We start from the raw sequence: 22,570 nt of genomic DNA on the forward strand, positions 1-22,570 counted from the left end.
CTGCCCTCTGTCACGCTGTCCCCTCCTGTCACGCTCCCTCTCACTCTGCCCTGTCACGCTGTCCCCTCTCCTCTGTCACGCTGCCCCCCTCCTCTGCCCTCTGTAATGCTGCCCTCCACATCTGCCCTCTGTCACGCTACTCTGCCCTCTGTCACGCTGTCCCCCTCCTCTGCCCTCTGTCGCGCTGTCCCCTTTCCTCTGACCTCTGTCGCGCTGTCCCCTTTCCTCTGCCCTCTGTCCCCCTCCTCTGCCCTCTGTCACGCTGTCCCCCTCCTCTGCCCTCTGTCACGCTGTCCCCCTCCTCTGCCCTGTCACGCTGTCCCCCTCCTCTGCCCTCTGTCACGCTGTCCCCCTCCTCTGCCCTCTGTCACGCTGTCCCCCTCCTCTGCCCTCTGTCACGCTGTCCCCCTCCTCTGCCCTCTGTCACGCTGTCCCCCTCCTATGCCCTCTGTCACACTGTCCCCCTCCTCTGCCCTCTGTCGCGCTGTCCCCTCCTGTCACGCTCCCTCTCACTCTGCCCTCTGTCACGCTGTCCCCTCTCCTCTGCCCTCTGTCATGCTGTCCCCCTCCTCTGGCCACTGTCTCCTTTCCTCTCGCCTGTGTCCCCCTCCTCTGCCCCCCTTTGCCCTCTGTCACGCTGCCCTCCTCCTCTGCCCTCTGTCACGCTCCTCTGCCCTCTGTCCCCTCCCTCTCACTCTGCCCTCTGTCACGCTGTCCCCTCTCCTCTGCCCTCTGTCACCCTCCACTGGCCTCTGTCACACTGCCCCCCTCCTCTGCCATCTGTCACACTGTCCCCCTCCTCTGCCCTCTGTCAAGCTGTCCCCTTTCGTCTGCCATCTGTCACACTGTCCCCTTCCTCTGCCCTCTGTCACTGTCTCCCTCCTCTGCCCCCTATCACACTGTCCCCCTCCTCTGCCCTCTGCCACGCTGTCACCTTCTGTCACGCTCCCTCTCACTCTGCCCTCTGTCACGCAGCCCTCCTCCTCTGCCCTCTGTCACGCTGTCCCCCTCCTCTGACCTCTGTCGCGCTGTCCCCTTTCCTCTGCCCTCTGTCCCCCTCCTCTGCCCTCTGTCCCCCTCCTCTGCCCTCTGTCACGCTGTCCTCCTCCTCTGCCCTCTGTCACGCTGTCCCCCTACTCTGCCCTCTGTCACGCTGTCGCCCTCCTCTGCCCTCTGTCACGCTGTCCCCCTCCTCTGCCCTCTCTCACGCTGTCCCCCTCCTCTGCCCTCTCTCACGCTGTCCCCTCCTGTCACGCTCCCTCTTACTCTGCCCTCTGTCACGCTGTCCCCTCTCCTCTGCCCTCTGTCATGCTGACCCCCTCCTCTGCCCTGTCACGCTGTCTCCCTCCTCTGCCCTGCCACGCTGTCCCCCTCCTCTGCCCTCTGTCAAGCTGTCCCCTTTCGTCTGCCATCTGTCACACTGTCCCCTTCCTCTGCCCTCTGTCACTGTCTCCCTCCTCTGCCCCCTATCACACTGTCCCCCTCCTCTGCCCTCTGTCCCCTCCTGTCACGCAACATCTCACTCTGCCCTCTGTCACGCTGTCCCCTCTCCTCTGCCCTCCTCCTCTGCCCTGTCCCCCTCCTCTGCCCTCTGTCAAGCTGTCCCCCTCCTCTGCCCTGTCACGCTGTCCCCCTCCTGTCACGCAACCTCTCACTCTGCCCTCTGTCACGCTGTCCCCTCTCCTCTGCCCTCTGTCACGCTGCCCCCTCCTCTGCCTTCTGTCATGCTGTCCCCTTTCCTCTGGCCTCTGTCGCGCTGTCCCCTTTCCTCTGCCCTCTGTCGCGCTCCTCTGCCCTCTGTCCCCTCCTCTGCCCTCTGTCACGCTGCCTTCCTCCTCTGCCCTGTCACGCTGTCCCCCTCCTCTGGCCTCTGTCACGCTGTCCTCTTTCCTCTGGCCTCTGTCACACTGTCCCCCTCCTCTGCCCTGTCATGCTGTCCCCCTCCTCTGTCCTTTGTCACACTCCCCCTCCTCTGCCCGCTGTCACGCTGCCCCCCTCCTCTGCTCTCTGTCACACTGTCCCCCTCCTCTGCCCTATGTCCCCTTCCTCTGCCCTGTGTCAAGCTGTCCCCCTCCTCTACCCCCTGTCAAAATGTCCCTCTCCTCTGGCCTCTGTCACGCTGCCCCCCTCCTCTGCCCTCTGTCACGCTGCCCCCGTCATCTGCCCTCTGTCACGCTGTCCCCTCCTGTCACACTCCCTCTCACTCTGCCACGCTGTCCCCGCTCCTCTGTCACGCTGTCCCCCTCCTCTGCCCTCTGTCAAACTGTCCCTCTTCTCTGCCCTCTGTCAAGCTGTCCCCTTTCGTCTGCCCCCTGTCACACTGTCCCCCTCCTCTGCCCTCTGTCAAGCTGTCCCCCTCCTCTGCCCTCTGTCACGCTGTCCCCCTCCTCTGCCCTCTGTCACGCTGTCCCCCTCCTCTGCCCTCTGTCGCGCTGTCCCCTCCTCTCATGCTCCCTCTCACTCTGCCCTCTGTCATGCTGCCCCCTCTCCTCTGCCTTCTGTCACGCTGCCCCCCTCCTCTGGCCTCTGTCACACTGTCCCCTTTCCTCTGGCCTCTGTCACTGTCCCCCTCCTCTGCCCCCTGTCACACTGTCCCCCTCCTCTGCCCTCTGTCACGCTGTCCCCTCCTGTCACGCTCCCTCTCACTCTGCCCTCTGTCACGCTGTCCCCTCTCCTCTGCCCTCTGTCATGCTGTCCCCCTCCTCTGGCCACTGTCTCCTTTCCTCTGGCCTGTGTCCCCCTCCTCTGCCCCCCTTTGCCCTCTGTCACGCTGCCCTCCTCCTCTGCTCTCTGTCACGCTCCTCTGCCCTCTCCCTCTCACTCTGCCCTCTGTCACGCTGTCCCCTCTCCTCTGCCCTCTGTCACCCTCCTCTGGCCTCTGTCACACTGCCCCCCTCCTCTGCCATCTGTCACACTGTCCCCCTCCTCTGCCCTCTGTCAAGCTGTCCCCTTTCGTCTGCCATCTGTCACACTGTCCCCCTCCTCTGCCACTGTCTCCCTCCTCTGCCCCCTTTCACACTATCCCCCTCCTCTGCCATCTGTCACGCTGTCCCCTCCTCTCACGCTCCCTCTCACTCTGCCCTCTGTCACGCTGTCCCCTCTCCTCTGTCACGCTGCCCCCCTCCTCTGCCCTGTCACGCTGCCCTCCTCCTCTGCCCTCTGTCACGCTCCTCTGCCCTCTGTCACGCTGTCCCCCTCCTCTGCCCTCTGTCACGCTGTCCCCTTTCCTCTGACCTCTGTCGCGCTGTCCCCTTTCCTCTGGCCTCTTTCCCCCTCTGCCCTCTGTCCCCCTCCTCTGCCCTCTGTCACGCTGTCCCCCTCCTCTGCCCTCTGTCACACTGTCCACCTCCTCTGCCCTGTCACGCTGTCCCCCTCCTCTGCCCTCTGTCAAGCTGTCCCCCTCCTCTGCCCTCTGTCACGCTGTTCCCCTCCTCTGCCCTCTGTCACGCTGTCCCCCTCCTCTGCCCTCTGTCACGCTGTCCCCCTCCTCTGCCCTCTGTCACGCTGTCCCCCTCCTCTGCCCTCTGTGGCGCTGTCCCCTCCTGTCACGCTCCCTCTCACTCTGCCCTCTGTCACGCTGCCCCCTCTCCTCTGCCTTCTGTCACGCTGCCCCCCTCCTCTGGCCTCTGTCACACTGTCCCCTTCCTCTGGCCTCTGTGACAATGTCCCCCTCCTCTGCCCCGTCACACTGTCCCCCTCCTCTGCCCTCTGTCACACTGTCCCCTCCTGTCATGCTCCCTCTCACTCTGCCCTCTGTCACGCTGTCCACTCTCCTCTGGCCTCTGTCCCCTTTCCTCTGGCCTCTGTCCCCCTCCTCTGCCCTCTGTCAAGCTGTCCCCCTCCTCTGCCCTGTCACGCTGTCCCCTCCTGTTACGCTCCCTCTCACTCTGTCCTCTGTCACGCTGTCCCCTCTCCTCTGCCCTCTGTGACGCTGTCCCCTCTCCTCTGCCCTGTCACGCTGTCCCGCTCCTCTGGCCTCTGTCACACTGTCCCCCTCCTCTGCCCTCTGTCACGCTGCCCCCCTCCTCTGCCCTCTGTCACGCTGCCCCCCTCCTCTGCCCTCTGTCACGCTGCCCCCCTCCTCTGCCCCCTGTCACGCTGTCCCCCTCCTCTGCTCTCTGTCCCCTCCTGTCACGCTCCCTCTCACTCTGCCCTCTGTCACGCTGTCCCCTTTCCTCTGCCCTCTGTCCCCCTCCTCTGCCCTCTGTCACGCTGCCTTCCTCCTCTGCCCTGTCACGCTGTCCCCTCTCCTCTGCCCTCTGTCACGCTGTCCCCTCCTCTGGCCTCTGTCATGCTGTCCCCTTTCCTCTGGCCTGTCACACTGTCCCCCTCCTCTGCCCTGTCACGCTGTCCCCCTCCACTGCCCTCTGTCCCCCTCCTCTATCACACTGTCCACCTCCTCTGCCCGCTGTCACGCTGCCCCCCTCCTCTGCTCTCTGTCACACTGTGCCCCTCCTCTGCCCTCTGTCATGCTGTCCCCTTTCCTCTGCCCTCTGTCATGCTGTTCCCTTTCCTCTGGCCTCTGTCCCCCTGCTCTGGCCTCTGTCACGCTGCCCCCCTCCTCTGGCCTCTGTCACGCTGCCCCGTCCTCTGCCCTGTCATGCTGTCCCCTTTCCTCTGGCCTCTGTCATGCTGTCCCCTCCTGTTACGCTCCCTCTCACTCTGCCCTCTGTCACGCTGTCCCCTCTCCTCTGCCCTCTGTCAAGCTGTCCCCCTCCTCTGCCCTGTCATGCTGCCCCGTCCTCTGCCCTCTGTCACACTGTCCCCCTCCTATGCCCCCCTCCTCTATCACACTGTCCCCCTCCTCTGGCCTCTGTCACACTGTCCCCCTCCTCTGCCCTGTCACGCTGCCCCCTTCCTCTGCCATCTGTCACGCTGACCCCCTCCTCTGCCCTCTGTCACACTGTCCCTCTTCTCTGCCCTCTGTCAAGCTGTCCCCTTTCGTCTGCCCCCTGTCACACTGTCCCCCTCCTCTGCCCTCTGTCAAGCTGTCCCCCTCCTCTGCCCTCTGTCACGCTGTCCCCCTCCTCTGCCCTCTGTCGCGCTGTCCCCTCCTCTCATGCTCCCTCTCACTCTGCCCTCTGTCATGCTGCCCCCTCTCCTCTGCCTTCTGTCACGCTGCCCCCCTCCTCTGGCCTCTGTCACACTGTCCCCTTTCCTCTGGCCTCTGTCACTGTCCCCCTCCTCTGCCCCCTGTCACACTGTCCCCCTCCTCTGCCCTCTGTCATGCTGTCCCCTCCTGTCACGCTCCCTCTCACTCTGCCCTCTGTCACGCTGTCCCCTCTCCTCTGCCCTCTGTCATGCTGTCCCCCTCTTCTGGCCACTGTCTCCTTTCCTCTGGCATCTGTCCCCCTCCTCTGCCCTCTGTCACGCTGCCCCCCTTTGCCCTCTGTCACGCTCCTCTGCCCTGTCACAATGTCCCCCTCCTCTGCCCCGTCACACTGTCCCCCTTCTCTGCCTCTGTCGCGCTGTCCCCTTTCCTCTGCCCTCTGTCCCCCTCCTCTGCCCTCTGTCAGGCTGCCCCCCTTCTCTGCCCTCTGTCACGCTGTCCCCCTCCTCTGCCCCCTGTCACACTGTCCCCCTCCTCTGCCCTCTGTCCCCTTCTGTCACGCTCCCTCTCACTCTGCCCTCTGTCACGCTGTCCCCTCTCCTCTGCCCTCTGTCACGCTGTCCCCTCTCCTCTGCACTGTCACGCTGTCCCGCTCCTCTGGCCTCTGTCACACTGTCCTCCTCCTCTGCCCTCTGTCACGCTGCCCCCCTCCTCTGCCCTCTGTCACGCTGCCCCCCTCCTCTGCCCCCTGTCACACTGTCCCCCTCCTCTGCTCTCTGTCCCCTCCTGTCACGCTCCCTCTCACTCTGCCCTCTGTCACGCTGTCCCCTTTCCTCTGCCCTCTGTCCCCCTCCTCTGCCCTCTGTCACGCTGCCTTCCTCCTCTGCCCTGTCACGCTGTCCCCTCTCCTCTGCCCTCTGTCACGCTGTCCCCTCCTCTGGCCTCTGTCATGCTGTCCCCTTTCCTCTGGCCTGTCACACTGTCCCCCTCCTCTGCCCTGTCACGCTGTCCCCCTCCTCTGCCCTCTGTCCCCCTCCTCTATCACACTGTTCCCCTCCTCTGCCCTCTGTCACACTGTCCACCTCCTCTGCCCGCTGTCACGCTGCCCCCCTCCTCTGCTCTCTGTCACACTGTCCCCCTCCTCTGCCCTCTGTCATGCTGTCCCCTTTCCTCTGCCCTCTGTCATGCTGTCCCCTTTCCTCTGGCCTCTGTCCCCCTGCTCTGGCCTCTGTCACGCTGTCCCCCTCCTCTGGCCTCTGTCACGCTGCCCCCCTCCTCTGCCCTCTGTCACGCTGCCCTCCTCCTCTGCCCTCTGTCACGCTGTCCCCTTTCCTCTGGCCTCTGTCATGCTGTCCCCTTTCCTCTGGCCTCTGTCATGCTGTCCCCTTTCCTCTGGCCTCTGTCCCCCTCCTCTGCCCTCTTTCACGCTGTCCCCCTCCTCTGCCCTCTGTCACGCTGTCCCCCTCCTCTGCCCCCTGTCACACTGTCCCCCTCCTCTGCCCTCTGTCCCCTTCTGTCACGCTCCCTCTCACTCTGCCCTCTGTCACGCTGTCCCCTCTCCTCTGCCCTCTGTCACGCTGCCCCTCTCCTCTGCACTCTGTCACGCTGTCCCGCTCCTCTGGCCTCTGTCACACTGTCCCCCTCCTCTGCCCTCTGTTACGCTGCCCCCCTCCTCTGCCCTCTGTCACGCTGCCCCCCTCCTCTGCCCCCTGTCACACTGTCCCCCTCCTCTGCTCTCTGTCCCCTCCTGTCACGCTCCCTCTCACTCTGCCCTCTGTCACGCTGTCCCCTTTCCTCTGCCCTCTGTCCCCCTCCTCTGCCCTCTGTCACGCTGCCTTCCTCCTCTGCCCTGTCACGCTGTCCCCTCTCCTCTGCCCTCTGTCACGCTGTCCCCTCCTCTGGCCTCTGTCATGCTGTCCCCTTTCCTCTGGCCTGTCACACTGTCCCCCTCCTCTGCCCTGTCACGCTGTCCCCCTCCTCTGCCCTCTGTCCCCCTCCTCTATCACACTGTTCCCCTCCTCTGCCCTCTGTCACACTGTCCACCTCCTCTGCCCGCTGTCACGCTGCCCCCCTCCTCTGCTCTCTGTCACACTGTCCCCCTCCTCTGCCCTCTGTCATGCTGTCCCCTTTCCTCTGCCCTCTGTCATGCTGTCCCCTTTCCTCTGGCCTCTGTCCCCCTGCTCTGGCCTCTGTCACGCTGTCCCCCTCCTCTGGCCTCTGTCACGCTGCCCCCCTCCTCTGCCCTCTGTCACGCTGCCCTCCTCCTCTGCCCTCTGTCACGCTGTCCCCTTTCCTCTGGCCTCTGTCATGCTGTCCCCTTTCCTCTAGCCTCTGTCATGCTGTCCCCTTTCCTCTGGCCTCTGTCCCCCTCCTCTGCCCTCTTTCACGCTGTCCCCCTCCTCTGCCCTCTGTCACGCTGTCCCCCTCCTCTGCCCCCTGTCACACTGTCCCCCTCCTCTGCCCTCTGTCCCCTTCTGTCACGCTCCCTCTCACTCTGCCCTCTGTCACGCTGTCCCCTCTCCTCTGCCCTCTGTCACGCTGCCCCTCTCCTCTGCACTCTGTCACGCTGTCCCGCTCCTCTGGCCTCTGTCACACTGTCCCCCTCCTCTGCCCTCTGTTACGCTGCCCCCCTCCTCTGCCCTCTGTCACGCTGCCCCCCTCCTCTGCCCTCTGTCACGCTGCCCCCCTCCTCTGCCCTCTGTCACGCTGCCCCCCTCCTCTGCCCCCTGTCACACTGTCCCCCTCCTCTGCTCTCTGTCCCCTCCTGTCACGCTCCCTCTCACTCTGCCCTCTGTCACGCTGTCCCCTTTCCTCTGCCCTCTGTCCCCCTCCTCTGCCCTCTGTCACGCTGCCTTCCTCCTCTGCCCTGTCACGCTGTCCCCTCTCCTCTGCCCTCTGTCACGCTGTCCCCTCCTCTGGCCTCTGTCATGCTGTCCCCTTTCCACTGGCCTGTCACACTGTCCCCCTCCTCTGCCCTGTCACGCTGTCCCCCTCCTCTGCCCCCCTCCTCTATCACACTGTCCCCCTCCTCTGCCCTCTGTCACACTGTCCACCTCCTCTGCCCGCTGTCACGCTGCCCCCCTCCTCTGCTCTCTGTCACACTGTCCCCCTCCTCTGCCCTCTGTCATGCTGTCCCCTTTCCTCTACCCTCTGTCATGCTGTCCCCTTTCCTCTGCCCTCTGTCCCCCTGCTCTGGCCTCTGTCATGCTGCCCCCCTCCTCTGGCCTCTGTCACGCTGCCCCCCTCCTCTGCCCTCTGTCACGCTGCCCTCCTCCTCTGCCCTCTGTCACGCTGTCCCCTTTCCTCTGGCCTCTGTCAGGCTGTGCCCTTTCCTCTGGCCTCTGTCATGCTGTCCCCTTTCCTCTGGCCTCTGTCCCCCTCCTCTGCCCTCTTTCACGCTGTCCCCCTCCTCTGCCCTCTGTCACGCTGTCCCCCTCCTCTGCCCTCTGTCACGCTGTCCCCTCCTGTCATGCTCCCTCTCACTCTGCCCTCTGTCACGCTGCCCCCTCTCCTCTGCCTTCTGTCACGCTGCCACCCTCCTCTGGCCTCTGTCACACTGTCCCCTTTCCTCTGGCCTCTGTCACTGTCCCCCTCCTCTGCCCCCTGTCACACTGTCCCCCTCCTCTGCCCTGTCACGCTGTCCCCTCCTGTCACGCTCCCTCTCACTCTGCCCTCTGTCACACTGTCCCCTCTCCTCTGCCCTCTGTCATGCTGTCCCCCTCCTCTGGCCACTGTCTCCTTTCCTCTGGCATCTGTCCCCCTCCTCTGCCCTCTGTCACGCTGCCCCCCTTTGCCCTCTGTCACGCTGCCCTCCTCCTCTGCCCTCTGTCACGCTCCTCTGCCCTCTGTCACAATGTCCCCCTCCTCTGCCCCGTCACACTGTCCCCCTCCTCTGCCCTCTGTCACACTGTCCCCTCCTGTCATGCTCCCTCTCACTCTGCCCTCTGTCACGCTGTCCACTCTCCTCTGGCCTCTGTCCCCCTCCTCTGCCCTGTCACGCTGTCCCACTCCTCTGCCCTCTGTCACGCTGTCCCCTCCTGTTACGCTCCCTCTCACTCTGCTCTGTGTCACGCTGTCCCCTCTCCTCTGCCCTCTGTCACGCTGCCCCCTCCTCTGGCCTCTGTCACGCTGTCCCCTTTCCTCTGGCCTCTGTCACGCTGCCCCCCTCCTCTGCCCCCTGTCACACTGTCCCCTCCTGTCACGCTCCCTCTCACTCTGCCCTGTCACGCTGCCCCCTCTCCTCTGCCTTCTGTCACGCTGCCACCCTCCTCTGGCCTCTGTCACACTGTCCCCTTTCCTCTGGCCTCTGTCACTGTCCCCCTCCTCTGCCCCCTGTCACACTGTCCCCCTCCTCTGCCCTGTCACGCTGTCCCCTCCTGTCACGCTCCCTCTCACTCTGCCCTCTGTCACACTGTCCCCTCTCCTCTGCCCTCTGTCATGCTGTCCCCCTCCTCTGGCCACTGTCTCCTTTCCTCTGGCATCTGTCCCCCTCCTCTGCCCTCTGTCACGCTGCCCCCCTTTGCCCTCTGTCACGCTGCCCTCCTCCTCTGCCCTCTGTCACGCTCCTCTGCCCTCTGTCACAATGTCCCCCTCCTCTGCCCCGTCACATTGTCCCCCTCCTCTGCCCTCTGTCACACTGTCCCCTCCTGTCATGCTCCCTCTCACTCTGCCCTCTGTCACGCTGTCCACTCTCCTCTGGCCTCTGTCCCCCTCCTCTGCCCTGTCACGCTGTCCCACTCCTCTGCCCTCTGTCACGCTGTCCCCTCCTGTTACGCTCCCTCTCACTCTGCTCTGTGTCACGCTGTCCCCTCTCCTCTGCCCTCTGTCACGCTGCCCCCTCCTCTGGCCTCTGTCACGCTGTCCCCTTTCCTCTGGCCTCTGTCACGCTGCCCCCCTCCTCTGCCCCCTGTCACACTGTCCCCTCCTGTCACGCTCCCTCTCACTCTGCCCTCTGTCACACTGTCCCCCTCCTCTGCCCCCTGTCACACTGTCCCCCTCCTCTGCTCTCTGTCCCCTCCTGTCACGCTCCCTCTCACTCTGCCCTCTGTCACGCTGTCCCCTTTCCTCTGCCCTCCTCCTCTGCCCTCTGTCACGCTGCCTTCCTCCTCTGCCCTGTCACGCTGTCCCCTCTCCTCTGCCCTCTGTCACGCTGTCCCCTCCTTTGGCCTCTGTCATGCTGTCCCCTTTCCTCTGGCCTGTCACACTGTCCCCCTTCTCTGCCCTGTCACGCTGTCCCCCTCCTCTGCCCTCTGTCCCCCTCCTCTATCACACTGTTCCCCTCCTTTGCCCTCTGTCACACTGTCCACCTCCTCTGCCCGCTGTCACGCTGCCCCCCTCCTCTGCTCTCTGTCACACTGTCCCCCTCCTCTGCCCTCTGTCATGCTGTCCCCTTTCCTCTGCCCTCTGTCATGCTGTCCCCTTTCCTCTGGCCTCTGTCCCCCTGCTCTGGCCTCTGTCACGCTGCCCCCCTCCTCTGCCCTCTGTCACGCTGCCCTCCTCCTCTGCCCTCTGTCACGCTGTCCCCTTTCCTCTGGCCTCTGTCATGCTGTCCCCTTTCCTCTGGCCTCTGTTCCCCTCCTCTGCCCTCTTTCACGCTGTCCCCCTCCTCTGCCCTCTGTCACGCTGTCCCCCTCCTCTGCCCTCTGTCACGCTGTCCCCCTCCTCTGCCCTCTGTCACACTGTCCCCCTCCTCTGCCCTCTGTCGCGCTGTCCCCTCCTGTCATGCTCCCTCTCACTCTGCCCTCTGTCACGCTGCCCCCTCTCCTCTGCCTTCTGTCACGCTGCCACCCTCCTCTGGCCTCTGTCACACTGTCCCCTTTCCTCTGGCCTCTGTCACTGTCCCCCTCCTCTGCCCCCTGTCACACTGTCCCCCTCCTCTGCCCTGTCACGCTGTCCCCTCCTGTCACGCTCCCTCTCACTCTGCCCTCTGTCACGCTGTCCCCTCTCCTCTGCCCTCTGTCATGCTGTCCCCCTCCTCTGGCCACTGTCTCCTTTCCTCTGGCATCTGTCCCCCTCCTCTGCCCTCTGTCACGCTGCCCCCCTTTGCCCTCTGTCACGCTGCCCTCCTCCTCTGCCCTCTGTCACGCTCCTCTGCCCTCTGTCACAATGTCCCCCTCCTCTGCCCCGTCACACTGTCCCCCTCCTCTGCCCTCTGTCACACTGTCCCCTCCTGTCATGCTTCCTCTCACTCTGCCCTCTGTCACGCTGTCCACTCTCCTCTGGCCTCTGTCCCCTTTCCTCTGGCCTCTGTCCCCCTACTCTGCCCTCTGTCAAGCTGTCCCCCTCCTCTGCCCTGTCACGCTGTCCCACTCCTCTGCCCTCTGTCACGCTGTCCCCTCCTGTTACGCTCCCTCTCACTCTGCCCTGTGTCACGCTGTCCCCTCTCCTCTGCCCTCTGTCACGCTGCCCCCTCCTCTGGCCTCTGTCACGCTGTCCCCTTTCCTCTGGCCTCTGTCACGCTGCCACCCTCCTCTGCCCCCTGTCACACTGTCCCCTCCTGTCACGCTCCCTCTCACTCTGCCCTCTGTCACACTGTCCCCCTCCTCTGCCCTGTCACGCTGTCCCCCTCCTCTGCCCTCTGTCACGCTGCCCCCCTCCTCTGCCCTCTGTCACGCTGCCCTCCTCCTCTGCCCTCTGTCACGCTGTCCCCTTTCCACTGGCCTTTGTCGCGCTGTCCTCTTTCCTCTGGCCTCTGTCGCGCTGTCCCCTTTCCTCTGGCCTCTGTCGCGCTGTCCCCTTTCCTCTGCCCTCTGTCCCCCTCCTCTGCCCTCTTTCCCCCTCCTCTGCCCTCTGTCAAGCTGTCCCCCTCCTCTGCCCTCTGTCACGCTGTCCCCCTCCTCTGCCCTCTGTCACGCTGTCCCCTCCTGTCACGCAACCTCTCACTCTGCCCTCTATCACGCTGTCCCCTCTCCTCAGCCCTCTGTCACGCTGTCCCCCTCCTCTGCCCTCTGTGCCCCTCCTCTGCCCTCTGTCACGCTGTCCCCTTTCCTCTGGCCTCTGTCACGCTGTCCCCTTTCCTCTGGCCTCTGTCGCGCTCCTCTGCCCCCCTTCTCTGCCCTCTGTCACGCTGCCTTCCTCCTCTGCCCTGTCACGCTGTCCCCCTCTGGCCTCTGTCACGCTGTCCTCTTTCCTCTGTCACACTGTCCCCCTCCTCTGCCCTGTCACGCTGTCCCCCTCCTCTGTCCTCTGTCCCCCTCCTCTACCCGCTGTCACACTGCCCCCCTCCTCTGCTCTCTGTCACACTGTCCCCCTCCTCTGCCCCCTTCCTCTGCCCTCTGTCAAGCTGTCCCCCTCCTCTGCCCCGTCAAAATGTCCCTCTCCTCTGGCCTCTGTCATGCTGTCCCCTTTCCTCTGTCCCCCTCCTCTGGCCTCTGTCACGCTGCCCCCCTCCTCTGCCCTCTGTCACGCTGCCCCCCTCCTCTGCCCTCTGTCACGCTGTCCCCCTCCTCTACCCCCTGTCAAAATGTCCCTCTCCTCTGGCCTCTGTCATGCTGTTCCCTTTCCTCTGGCCTCTGTCCTCCTCCTCTGGCCTCTATCACGCTGACCCCCTCCTCTGCCCTCTGTTACGCTGCCCCCCTCCTCTGCCCTCTGTCACGCTGCCCCCCTCCTCTGCCCTCTGTCACGCTGCCCCCCTCCTCTGCCTTCTGTCACACTGTCCCCTTTCCTCTGCCTTCTGTCACACTGTCCCCTTTCCTCTGGCCTCTGTCACTGTCCCCCTACTCTGCCCGATGTCACACTGTCCCCCTCCTCTGCCCTCTGTCATGCTGTACCCTCCTGTCACACTCCCTCTCACTCTGCCCTCTGTCACGCTGTCCCCTCTCCTCTGTCACGCTGTCCCCCTCCTATGCCCTCTGTCAAGCTGTCCCCCTCCTCTGCCCTCTGTCACGCTGCCCCCTCTCCTCTGCCTTCTGTCACACTGTCCCCTTTCCTCTGGCCTCTGTCACACTGTCCCCCTCCTCTGCCCTCTGTCACGCTGTCCCCTCCTGTCACGCTCCCTCTCACTCTGCCCTCTGTCACGCTGTCCCCTCTCCTCTGCCCTCTGTCATGCTGTCCCCCTCCTCTGGCCACTGTCTCCTTTCCTCTGGCCTGTGTCCCCCTCCTCTGCCCCCCTTTGCCCTCTGTCACGCTGCCCTCCTCCTCTGCTCTCTGTCACGCTCCTCTGCCCTCTGTCCCCTCCCTCTCACTCTGCCCTCTGTCACACTGCCCCCCTCCTCTGCCATCTGTCACACTGTCCCCCTCCTCTGCCCTCTGTCAAGCTGTCCCCTTTCGTCTGCCATCTGTCACACTGTCCCCCTCCTCTGCCCTCTGTCACTGTCTCCCTACTCTGCCCCCTTTCACACTGTCCTCCTCCTCTGCCATCTGTCACGCTGTCCCCTCCTGTCACGCTCCCTCTCACTCTGCCCTCTGTCACGCTGTCCCCTCTCCTCTGTCACGCTGCCCCCCTCCTCTGCCCTGTCACGCTGCCCTCCTCCTCTGCCCTCTGTCACGCTCCTCTGCCCTCTGTCACGCTGTCCCCCTCCTCTGCCCTCTGTCACGCTGTCCCCCTCCTCTGCCCTCTGTGGCGCTGTCCCCTCCTGTCACGCTCCCTCTCACTCTGCCCTCTGTCACGCTGCCCACTCTCCTCTGCCTTCTGTCACGCTGCCCCCCTCCTCTGGCCTCTGTCACACTGTCCCCTTTCCTCTGGCCTCTGTCACTGTCCCCCTCCTCTGCCCCCTGTCACACTGTCCCCCTCCTCTGCCCTCTGTCACGCTGTCCCCTCCTGTCACGCTCCCTCTCACTCTGCCCTCTGTCATGCTGTCCCCCTCCTCTGGCCACTGTCTCCTTTCCTCTGGCCTGTGTCCCCCTCCTCTGCCCCCCCCCTTTGCCCTCTTTCACGCTGCCCTCCTCCTCTGCCCTCTGTCACGCTCCTCTGCCCTCTATCACAATGTCCCCCTCCTCTGCCCCGTCACACTGTCCCCCTCCTCTGCCCTCTGTCACACTGTCCCCTCCTGTCATGCTCCCTCTCACTCTGCCCTCTGTCACGCTGTCCCCTCTCCTCTAGGCCTCTGTCCCCTTTCCTCTGGCCTCTGTCCCCCTCCTCTGTCCCCCTCCTCTGCCCTCTGTCAAGCTGTCCCCCTCCTCTGCCCTCTGTCACGCTGTCCCCTCCTGTCACGCTCCCTCTCACTCTGCCCTCTGTCACGCTGTCCCCTTTCCTCTGACCTCTGTCGCGCTGTCCCCTTTCCTCTGGCCTCTGTCCCCCTCCTCTGCCCTCTGTCCCCCTCCTCTGCCCTCTGTCACGCTGTCCCCCTCCTCTGCCCTCTGTCACGCTGCCCTCCTCCTCTGCCCTCTGTCACGCTGTCCCCCTCCTCTGCCCTCTGTCACGCTGTCCCCCTCCTCTGCCCTCTGTCACACTGTCCCCCTCCTCTGCCCTGTCACGCTGTCCCCCTCCTCTGCCCTCTGTCCCCCTAATCTGCCCTCTGTCCCCCTCCTCTATCACACTGTCCCCCTCCTCTGCACTTTGTCACACTGTCCTCCTCCTCTGCCCGCTGTCACGCTGCCCCCCTGCTCTGCTCTGTCACACTGTCCCCCTCCTCTGCCCTCTGTCACACTGTCCCCTTTCCTCTGGCCTCTGTCATGCTGTCGTCTTTCCTCTGGCCTCTGTCCCCCTCCTCTGGCCTCTGTCCCCCTCCTCTGCCCTCTGTCACGCTGCCCCCCTCCTCTGCCCTGTCACGCTGCCCCCCTCCTCTGCCCCCTGTCACACTGTCCCCCTCCTCTGCCACGCTGTCCCCCTCCTCTGCCCTCTGTCAAACTGTCCCCCTCCTCTGCCACGCTGCCCTCCTCCTCTGCCCTCTGTCACGCTGCCCCCCTCATCTGCCCTCTGTCACACTGTCCCTCTCCTCTGCCCTCTGTCAAGCTGTCCCCTTTCGTCTGCCCCCTGTCACACTGTCCCCCTCCTCTGCCACGCTGTCCCCTCCTCTGCCTTCTGTCAAACTGTCCCCCTCCTCTGCCACGCTGCCCTCCTCCTCTGCCCTGTCACGCTGCCCCCTTCCTCTGCCATCAGTCACGCTGCCCCCCTCCTCTGCCATCTGTCACGCTGCCCCCCTCCTCTGCCCTGTCACGCTGCCCCCCTCCTCTGCCATCTGTCACGCTGCCCCCCTCCTCTGCCATCTGTCACGCTGCCCCCCTCCTCTGCCATCTGTCACGCTGCCCCCCTCCTCTGCCCTGTCACACTGTCCCCCTCCTCTTTCACGCTGTCCCCCTCCTCTGCCCTCTGTCACGCTGTCCCCCTCCTCTGCCATCTGTCCCCTTTCGTCTGCCCTCTGTCACTGTCCCGCTCCTCTGCTCCCTGTCACACTGTCCCCCTCCTCTGCCCTCTGTGTCACGCTGTCCCCCCCTGTCACGCTCCCTCTCACTCTGCCCTCTGTCACGCTGTCCCCTCTCCTCTGCCCTCTGTCACACTGTCCCCCTCCTCTGGCCTCTGTCACGCTGTTCCCTTTACTCTGGCCTCTGTCCCCCTCCTCTGCCCTCTGTCCCCCTCCTCTGCCCTCTGTCACGCTCCTCTGCCCTCTGTCACGCTCCTCTGCCCTCCTCTGCCCTCTGTCACGCTCTCCCCTTTCCTCTAGCCTTTGTCGCGCTGTCCCCCTCCTCTGGCCTGTCACGCTGTCCCCTTTCCTCTGGCCTTTGTCCCTCTCCTCTGCCCTCTGTCCCCCTAATCTGCCCTCTGTCCCCCTCCTCTATCACACTGTCCCCCTTCTCTGCCCTCTGTCACTCTCCTCTGCTCTCTGTCACGCTGGCCCCCTGTCAAGCTGTCCCCTTTCGTCTGCCCTCTGTCACACTGTTCTCCTCCTCTGCCCTCTGTCCCCCTCCTCTGCCCCCTGTCACACTGTTCCCCTCCTCTGCCCCCTGTCACACTGTCCCCCTCCTCTGGCCTCTATCACACTGTCCACCTTCTCTGGCCTCTGTCACCATCCTCTGCCACGCTGTCCCCTCTCCTTTGCCCCGCTGTCCCTTCCTCTGGCCTCAGTCCCCCTCTTCTGGCCTGTCACGCTGTCCCCTCTCCTCTGCCCTCTGTCACGCTGTCCCCTCTCCTCTGCCACGCTCCCTCTCACACTGTCCCCTCTGCCGCGGGAGTCAGAAAAAAACCCAAAAAAGACAAACTCCCCAATCCGCACGGCGCCAGGACCCAGCATTCTCGGTCTCTCTCACGCAGCTTGTCACTATAGTGACCAATCCGCGCGGTGCCGGGACCAGGCATTCTCCCTCTCTCTCACGCAGCTTGCAAGCTTTAGGATTATAAATACACTGTCAGTGGTTTCCAAACTTTTGCAGTTCGCGGCACCCTTAGAGTCACCATAATTTTTTCAAGTCACCCCTCCAAAATAATTACTGAGCAGTCCTGTTTTAGAAGTAGTTGGGTCAAAAAAATGTAATATTTAGGTCAGGACAGAAATACTTATTTAGTTGTATGCAAAAATGCCCCCTCTATATCCAGACACACTGCCCCCTCTCACGCTGCCCCCCTCCTCTGCCCTCTGTCACGCTGTCCCCCTCCTCTGTCACGCTCCCTCTCACTCTGCCACCCTTCTCTGCCCTCTGTCACGCTGTCCCCCTCCTCTGCCCTGTCACGCTGTCCCCTTTCCTCTGCCCCCCTCCTCTGCCACTCTGTCCCCCTCCTCTACCACACTGTCCCCCTCCTCTGTCACGCTGCCCCCCTCCTCTGCCCCCCTCCTCTGCCCTCTGTCAAGCTGTCCCCTTTCGTCTGCCCTCTGTCACACTGTCCCCCTCCTCTGCCCCCTGTCACACTGCCCCCCTCCTCTGCCGCCTGTCACACTGTCCCCCTTCTCTGGCCTCTGTCACGCTGCCCCCTCTCCTCTGTCACACTGTCACCCTCCTCTGCCCCGCTGTCCCCTCCTCTGGCCTCAGTTCCGGCTAAAAAAAACAAAACAAAAACATAAACTCACCAATCCGCGTGGCGCCGGGACCCAGCATTCTCCCTCTCTCTCTCACGCAGCTTGTCACTATAGTGACCAATCCGCGCGGTTTCGGGACCAGGCATTCTCCCTCTCTCTCAAGCAGCTTGTCACTATATAGTGACAAGCTGCGTGAGATAAGAGGATACTGGGTCCCGGCGCCGCACGGATTGGTGAGTTTATGTTTTGTTTTTTCCTGACTTTCCAGCGGCACCCCTGTGACAGCTTTTGGAACCGCTGCTCTATGCCTTTTGCATAGTTAATAAATTCTCACTTGCTAATTGACCAACTAAATCCAGGCGATTGCGCATATGCACAACCTATTGTAAGACATTCTCTCACTTTTATGGCTTTTGCTCCCATGGCTCTCAAAGGAGATGGAGGAAACCACAATGTTTTCTCCCATAAAGAGTTGTCTCATACAGCAAACAAGTACGGGAGAAGTTTGTCCCACCACTTCAGTTTCAATAAACCCTTTCAATGTGGATTTTAAAGTGCAATTAAACTGTTCAATTAGACGATCTAGAAATGCGTGGACCCGATGTGAACGTTAGGGGTTAAGGGTTATGGTTGGGGATAGGGTTACAGGTTCTACATACTATAGGCAGCAGGTCCCCACCATTGCCGCTTTAAAGCCAGAAATGTCAGTGTCGTGCTCTTAAGTGACATGAATATCACAGGCTGCATTTTCCTCTGTCGTAATTAATATGAACCGTACCGATTCGTACAGTGTGTGGGTGTGTTATGATAAGTCCGTTTTGTATGTCAGATTTCTGGTAATCCTAATTTTTTGGTAAGTACTGTCATTATTAATTGAGTCATCAACCCGGAAAACTGGTAATTACCAAGGTGTTATTTATAGCCTTCCGCATTGATATATGTTAAAAAAAGAACTGATCTAATATTTTCATGGGGTTGCTTTAAACCCTTCAGTGCTAAAGATGAGTGAAACTTGTCGTCCACATACAGTATAGCCCTAAAGTACTAAGGAGGAGCTCCAATTGTCCTTAGTATTTAGGGTTCAAAGTAGTAATAATAATACTTAAAAATCCTAGTGGTTTGTGTTCTTTGGTGCACAAGATTAAATTATTTGATTAAAAACACATATATGCAATTCTTATAATAATAATAATAATAATAATAATAATAAGCCCTTACTAGATTCTGTGATTTGCTTTAAATTGTATTCTATTAATAATAGTAAAGGTAAAAAGGTGAGCATGATCCAATAAAATATATGAAAAATACAAATATATATTAATTCAAAAATTTGCAATATGAACAGTGGTGGAATGGGAACATAAAGTAGCCCTTGATTAATTTCCCTATGAGTCACCTCCAATGCTGGGTGAAATATAAACAAATCATTTTTATTTTCTTTAAATCAGAAAAAAAAAAAACACATTACATGGCCCAATGAGGCCACCAGCCTATCATAAACAGTCTAGGTAGGTTTGATGGCCAATACGCCCCTGAATATGAACTAAAAATATATAGCTGAATCATATTCCATGGGTATTCCTGCTCAAAAGTATAAGCACCATCTTCTTTTGTGGAAACAATAATTAGAGCACAGATAGATATCTGTGCTCTAATTATTGTTTCCACAAAAGAAGTTGGTGGACAGATGTCCACAGTACTACTTGTCAAATAGCGGTCTCTGCACAGCAAACAAGGTAGTAAATCCTATGCAAAATGTATTAAGTCATAAATTTAAGAAGCTTGTTACACATAGTTTTGCAGTCTAGATCAGCAAGATATTAAGCGGATAGACCATTCATGCAAATGCATCTACAATGGAATGCAGTTTCCGGTTTGTTTCATTCATACAGATGCAGCTGAGGAGCCAAAGAAAAAAAAAACAATTTGGGAGGTACACAACTTGCAAACTAGTGCTAGTACCAGATTACTGGAAGAGATCTACAGGTAAATCACAATCTGTTTGGCCACCTCTGCCATAATGTCATAGTTGAATTATTCAATATACCCACTGAGTTCAGCATCTTTCAAAGCCAATTGCTATCAACATCACAGATTTATTTCAAGTCACTTTATAGAAGTACAATGAATGATGTTTCTATTCTAACTAAATCTATAGTTGAAAGTTTATTAAATAAACTAAAATGTAGGAACTTGTTGCTGTAAAGCTTTGATTTCCATTGCTTCCGAGGGGGCCACCGTTCGTAATGTATTGTATTGTAATTAAATATATTCAGTTCACAAAAGCAAGTCTGCTACAGGTTGCCTAACTTGAAGCATATTAATTATAAGCTTTACATTCAGGCAACCCGTATTAGTTTGCTATTTTAACACAGAAATATTTCGCTCAGGTATACTACTCTGCAACCACTCACTGAGGCAGTTTCGTCCTCGATCATCTCTACAACACAAGCCAAGCAGAGAGAATTCTCTCCGCCCTCCAGTCCTGGAAGAAGCCAGCGAGGGTCATGCCGATAATGGACTCGTTCGTACATCTGTTCCCCTGTTATAGACATTCCGTTTTGTCACTATCAAGACATAGTACTGTGGGCACATCGAAGTCCGTTCCCGCTCTTTCCCTGCATACTGATTGGTCGAGCTGAACGTGTTGCGATTGATTTTAGATGGTGATTAAACAAACGGAAGGAGAATGTTTATACGTGTGTAGAAAAATAAATCAAAGCAATATCATTCAATGGCTTTATTGGGGCTTACAATTTATTTTTGCTTACATGTATGAAATCGATGAGATGCAGTTCATTTTATAATTCAGTTCACAGTTACAAGAATAATTGCTCAGCATATATGCTTAATCGTTCTTTACTGCAAGAGTCCCATGGTTTTGTTTATAAATGAAAAACATGATATTAACTCGATTAACCACTGTGTATTAGAGCATACTTGCCAACTCTCCCGAAATATCCGGGAGACTCCCGCATTTTGCGAGAGTGTGGCAATCCCCAGCATCTGGATAATTCTGCCCACTTCCTAGTGAAGTGGGCAGAATTAAGTCCCAAACGCCGCGATTCCCGGTGAATCGCGGCGTTTGCCCCCCCCCCCCCCGCTGTCAAATGACGCATTTTGCGTCATCACGTCATGGGGGCGGGTCCAAAATGGCGCCATTTGGAGCCCTGCCCCCCCGTTACGCCCACCTCCTCTGCAGGCTCCCGGATTTCACCAACAGAAAGTTGGTAAGTATGTATTAGAGATCCAAACACAAGTGTCTCTTATGCAGCAAGTGTGTTCTAAAGGACATTCAGGGGGTGATGTAGAGCATATACTTGGCAATATTTGTACAGCAGGGGTGTCAAACTCATGGCCCACCCGCATTGCTTTTGCAGCCTAGGCAGCGTCAGACTGGCCCACCGGGATACCGGAAAAATCACCGGTAGGCCCCGCTGCCTTACGGCCACACCCCCTTCTAGAAGTGGGTGGAGCCCTTCCAGCTCACCTGGGGATCGGTGTCCTCGGCGTCCCCGCTGCCCTCCTCGGCGTTCCTGCTGCTGCAGATGACTGTCAGTGACAGCCAGTCATCTTTCAAATAAGATCGCAGCTGCGCCCCCTCCTCTTGTCAGCTGACTGTCTTATGCTCCCGCCGCCGCTGAAGGACTAAGGAGCAGAGAGGCTGCATCAATCAAAATATGGGTAAGTAAATTTTTTTTACTTTATTTAATATTAGTGGATATATCTTTTTCCTCCAAATTACAGGACTTGCAGCATGAGACAGAATTCTCTTATAAGAGATATAAGGTGGGGTTCAGTAGGGGATGGTATAACGGGTATTTGAACAATTACTGAATAACCTGTTTTCCTGATATATTTGTTTTTTTGTGAAAAATAGATAAGTGAATGTATGTGTTTGTGTCGATACAGGATGTATATAAAAGGATGCAAATACATAACTTATTAATTGACCTCGATAATCAAAGGCATTTCTCTATTCTTGTTGCTGAGACCTCGCCTTGTTCTGTGTAGATGATTGTCCTTGGGTTTGAGAGGTCATTATAAGAATCCTTCGCTCCTGTAAAGATTGAGTGATATTGTACTGATAAGAGATGTATAAGGGGACAACATAACCTTGAAAAGACTGATCTGATCAAAGACTGTACCTTGCACATGCAAGTGAGGCTTGACCTTGTTTTGTGTAACGTGCGATCACTGGGCCAGCTATCAGTCTATAAGGGTCCTCAGCTCTCTTAGAGGTTGAAAGAAGTAACAACTGAGTAACACGGTAAAAGTGCAGAAAGGTTGCTCAGTGATTCTGGAAAGGGTCCTTCGCATTTCCTTGTAGGTACCTCTGTTAAGGGGCGCCTGAGGTCGGAGGATAGGTCTGTCTACTGTCCACTGTCTATTGTCTACTGTCTATTGTCTTTACAAAGATTAGATGACACCTTCAGAAGAAATAGTTGAGTGTATTGGTGGAATTATTTTAATAGTAATAATTGTGCTAGTATTAATATATTGTTTCATAAAAACATCAAGGGGAGTGGAGGGAATTAGAGACATGCTGTGGGGAGTATAAATGTCAGAAAATAATCTTAGTTGTCCAGACTGTAAATATGTTGTTATAATTCAAAAGGCATTAATCATACAAACTAGTAAATTGATAGCGGTGATAGGAACTGACACTGATTGTTCAGTAAACATGGTAAACATAAGGAGGGAATTTTTAATCCAACGATATATACAGCAATAGTTGGAAGTCATGGTTGTCCAGACTATCTGAAAACCCAAATAGGATTGGGATGGTGGCAAATATGTCATTTTTTATCAGAAAACATTAGAAGGATAGGGCTACTTACATGTCCATTAATAAATAAAATATCAGGAAAGTATGTACCCAAGTTGATCAAGCAATCCATAACAGGATTTAAAGAAATAGGTGTGTATATATATATATATATATATAGAATAACAGTCACTTCTCAGGCACACTAGGGGCCGGTATTCCCAAAACTGCAGTAATGGGGGGCCTAGGGCAGTAAAGGTATGATGGTACAGACATCATACACTCCTGCGGATCTAGTTAAGGAAAGAGAAGGTATTGTGGCTGTTAGAGAAATCCATATCATCTTTAGGAAGGCAGGAATGCTAGATTTTGAGAAAGAACATAGTATTACTAGAAATAATAAAGAACACCAAGGGGTAAATGTATCAATGTCCGGATTCTTTAACTCCGGCGAGATCGGCGTCTTCAGCGCTTAAATTTAAAGTGGCGCTGCCTTGTACATTTACCCCCAAGTATCAGCATGGGTAAGGGCATGTAGACAAATAGAACAAGAACAAATGGTAAAGGAGGAGATGTTAGAAGACATCCAGGGACATACAACTGTAAACTTGCCTCCTACTCAGCCACCCCCAAGTGCACCATCAGACCCACATAGTCACCCATTAGAAGGGATGTCAGGACAACTACTCCCTGTAAAAGAAATTATGATATTTTTAATTAAGCAATCAATAGCTTTCATAGTTAATGTAGAAGTCAATTAGTTAAAAATGACTAACTACAGACCTTCATAGGTAAAGAAATTCCAATTAGATTAACTGTTTTAAGGATGAGTGGTTCTGCTTCAAAAACTTAGATATAACTCAC

At 58.3% G+C, this 22,570-nt stretch overlaps 1 protein-coding gene across 1 annotated transcript in view; it reads right to left on the bottom strand.

Moving 5' to 3' along the window:
* The window catches only part of MEI1 (meiotic double-stranded break formation protein 1), a 172,396-nt gene extending 152,846 nt beyond the window's left edge, over positions 1-19,550 (bottom strand). Inside the window, exon 1 of the mRNA XM_075184181.1 lies at positions 19,353-19,550. Coding sequence (XP_075040282.1) covers positions 19,353-19,493 — 141 coding nt within the window. The 5' untranslated portion in view covers positions 19,494-19,550. The remainder of the gene's footprint in view (positions 1-19,352) is intronic.
* Between the last annotated feature and the right edge of the window lie 3,020 nt (positions 19,551-22,570).

Source organism: Mixophyes fleayi, chromosome 8 (genome assembly GCF_038048845.1).
Source record: "Mixophyes fleayi isolate aMixFle1 chromosome 8, aMixFle1.hap1, whole genome shotgun sequence".
Taxonomy (NCBI): domain Eukaryota; kingdom Metazoa; phylum Chordata; class Amphibia; order Anura; family Limnodynastidae; genus Mixophyes; species Mixophyes fleayi.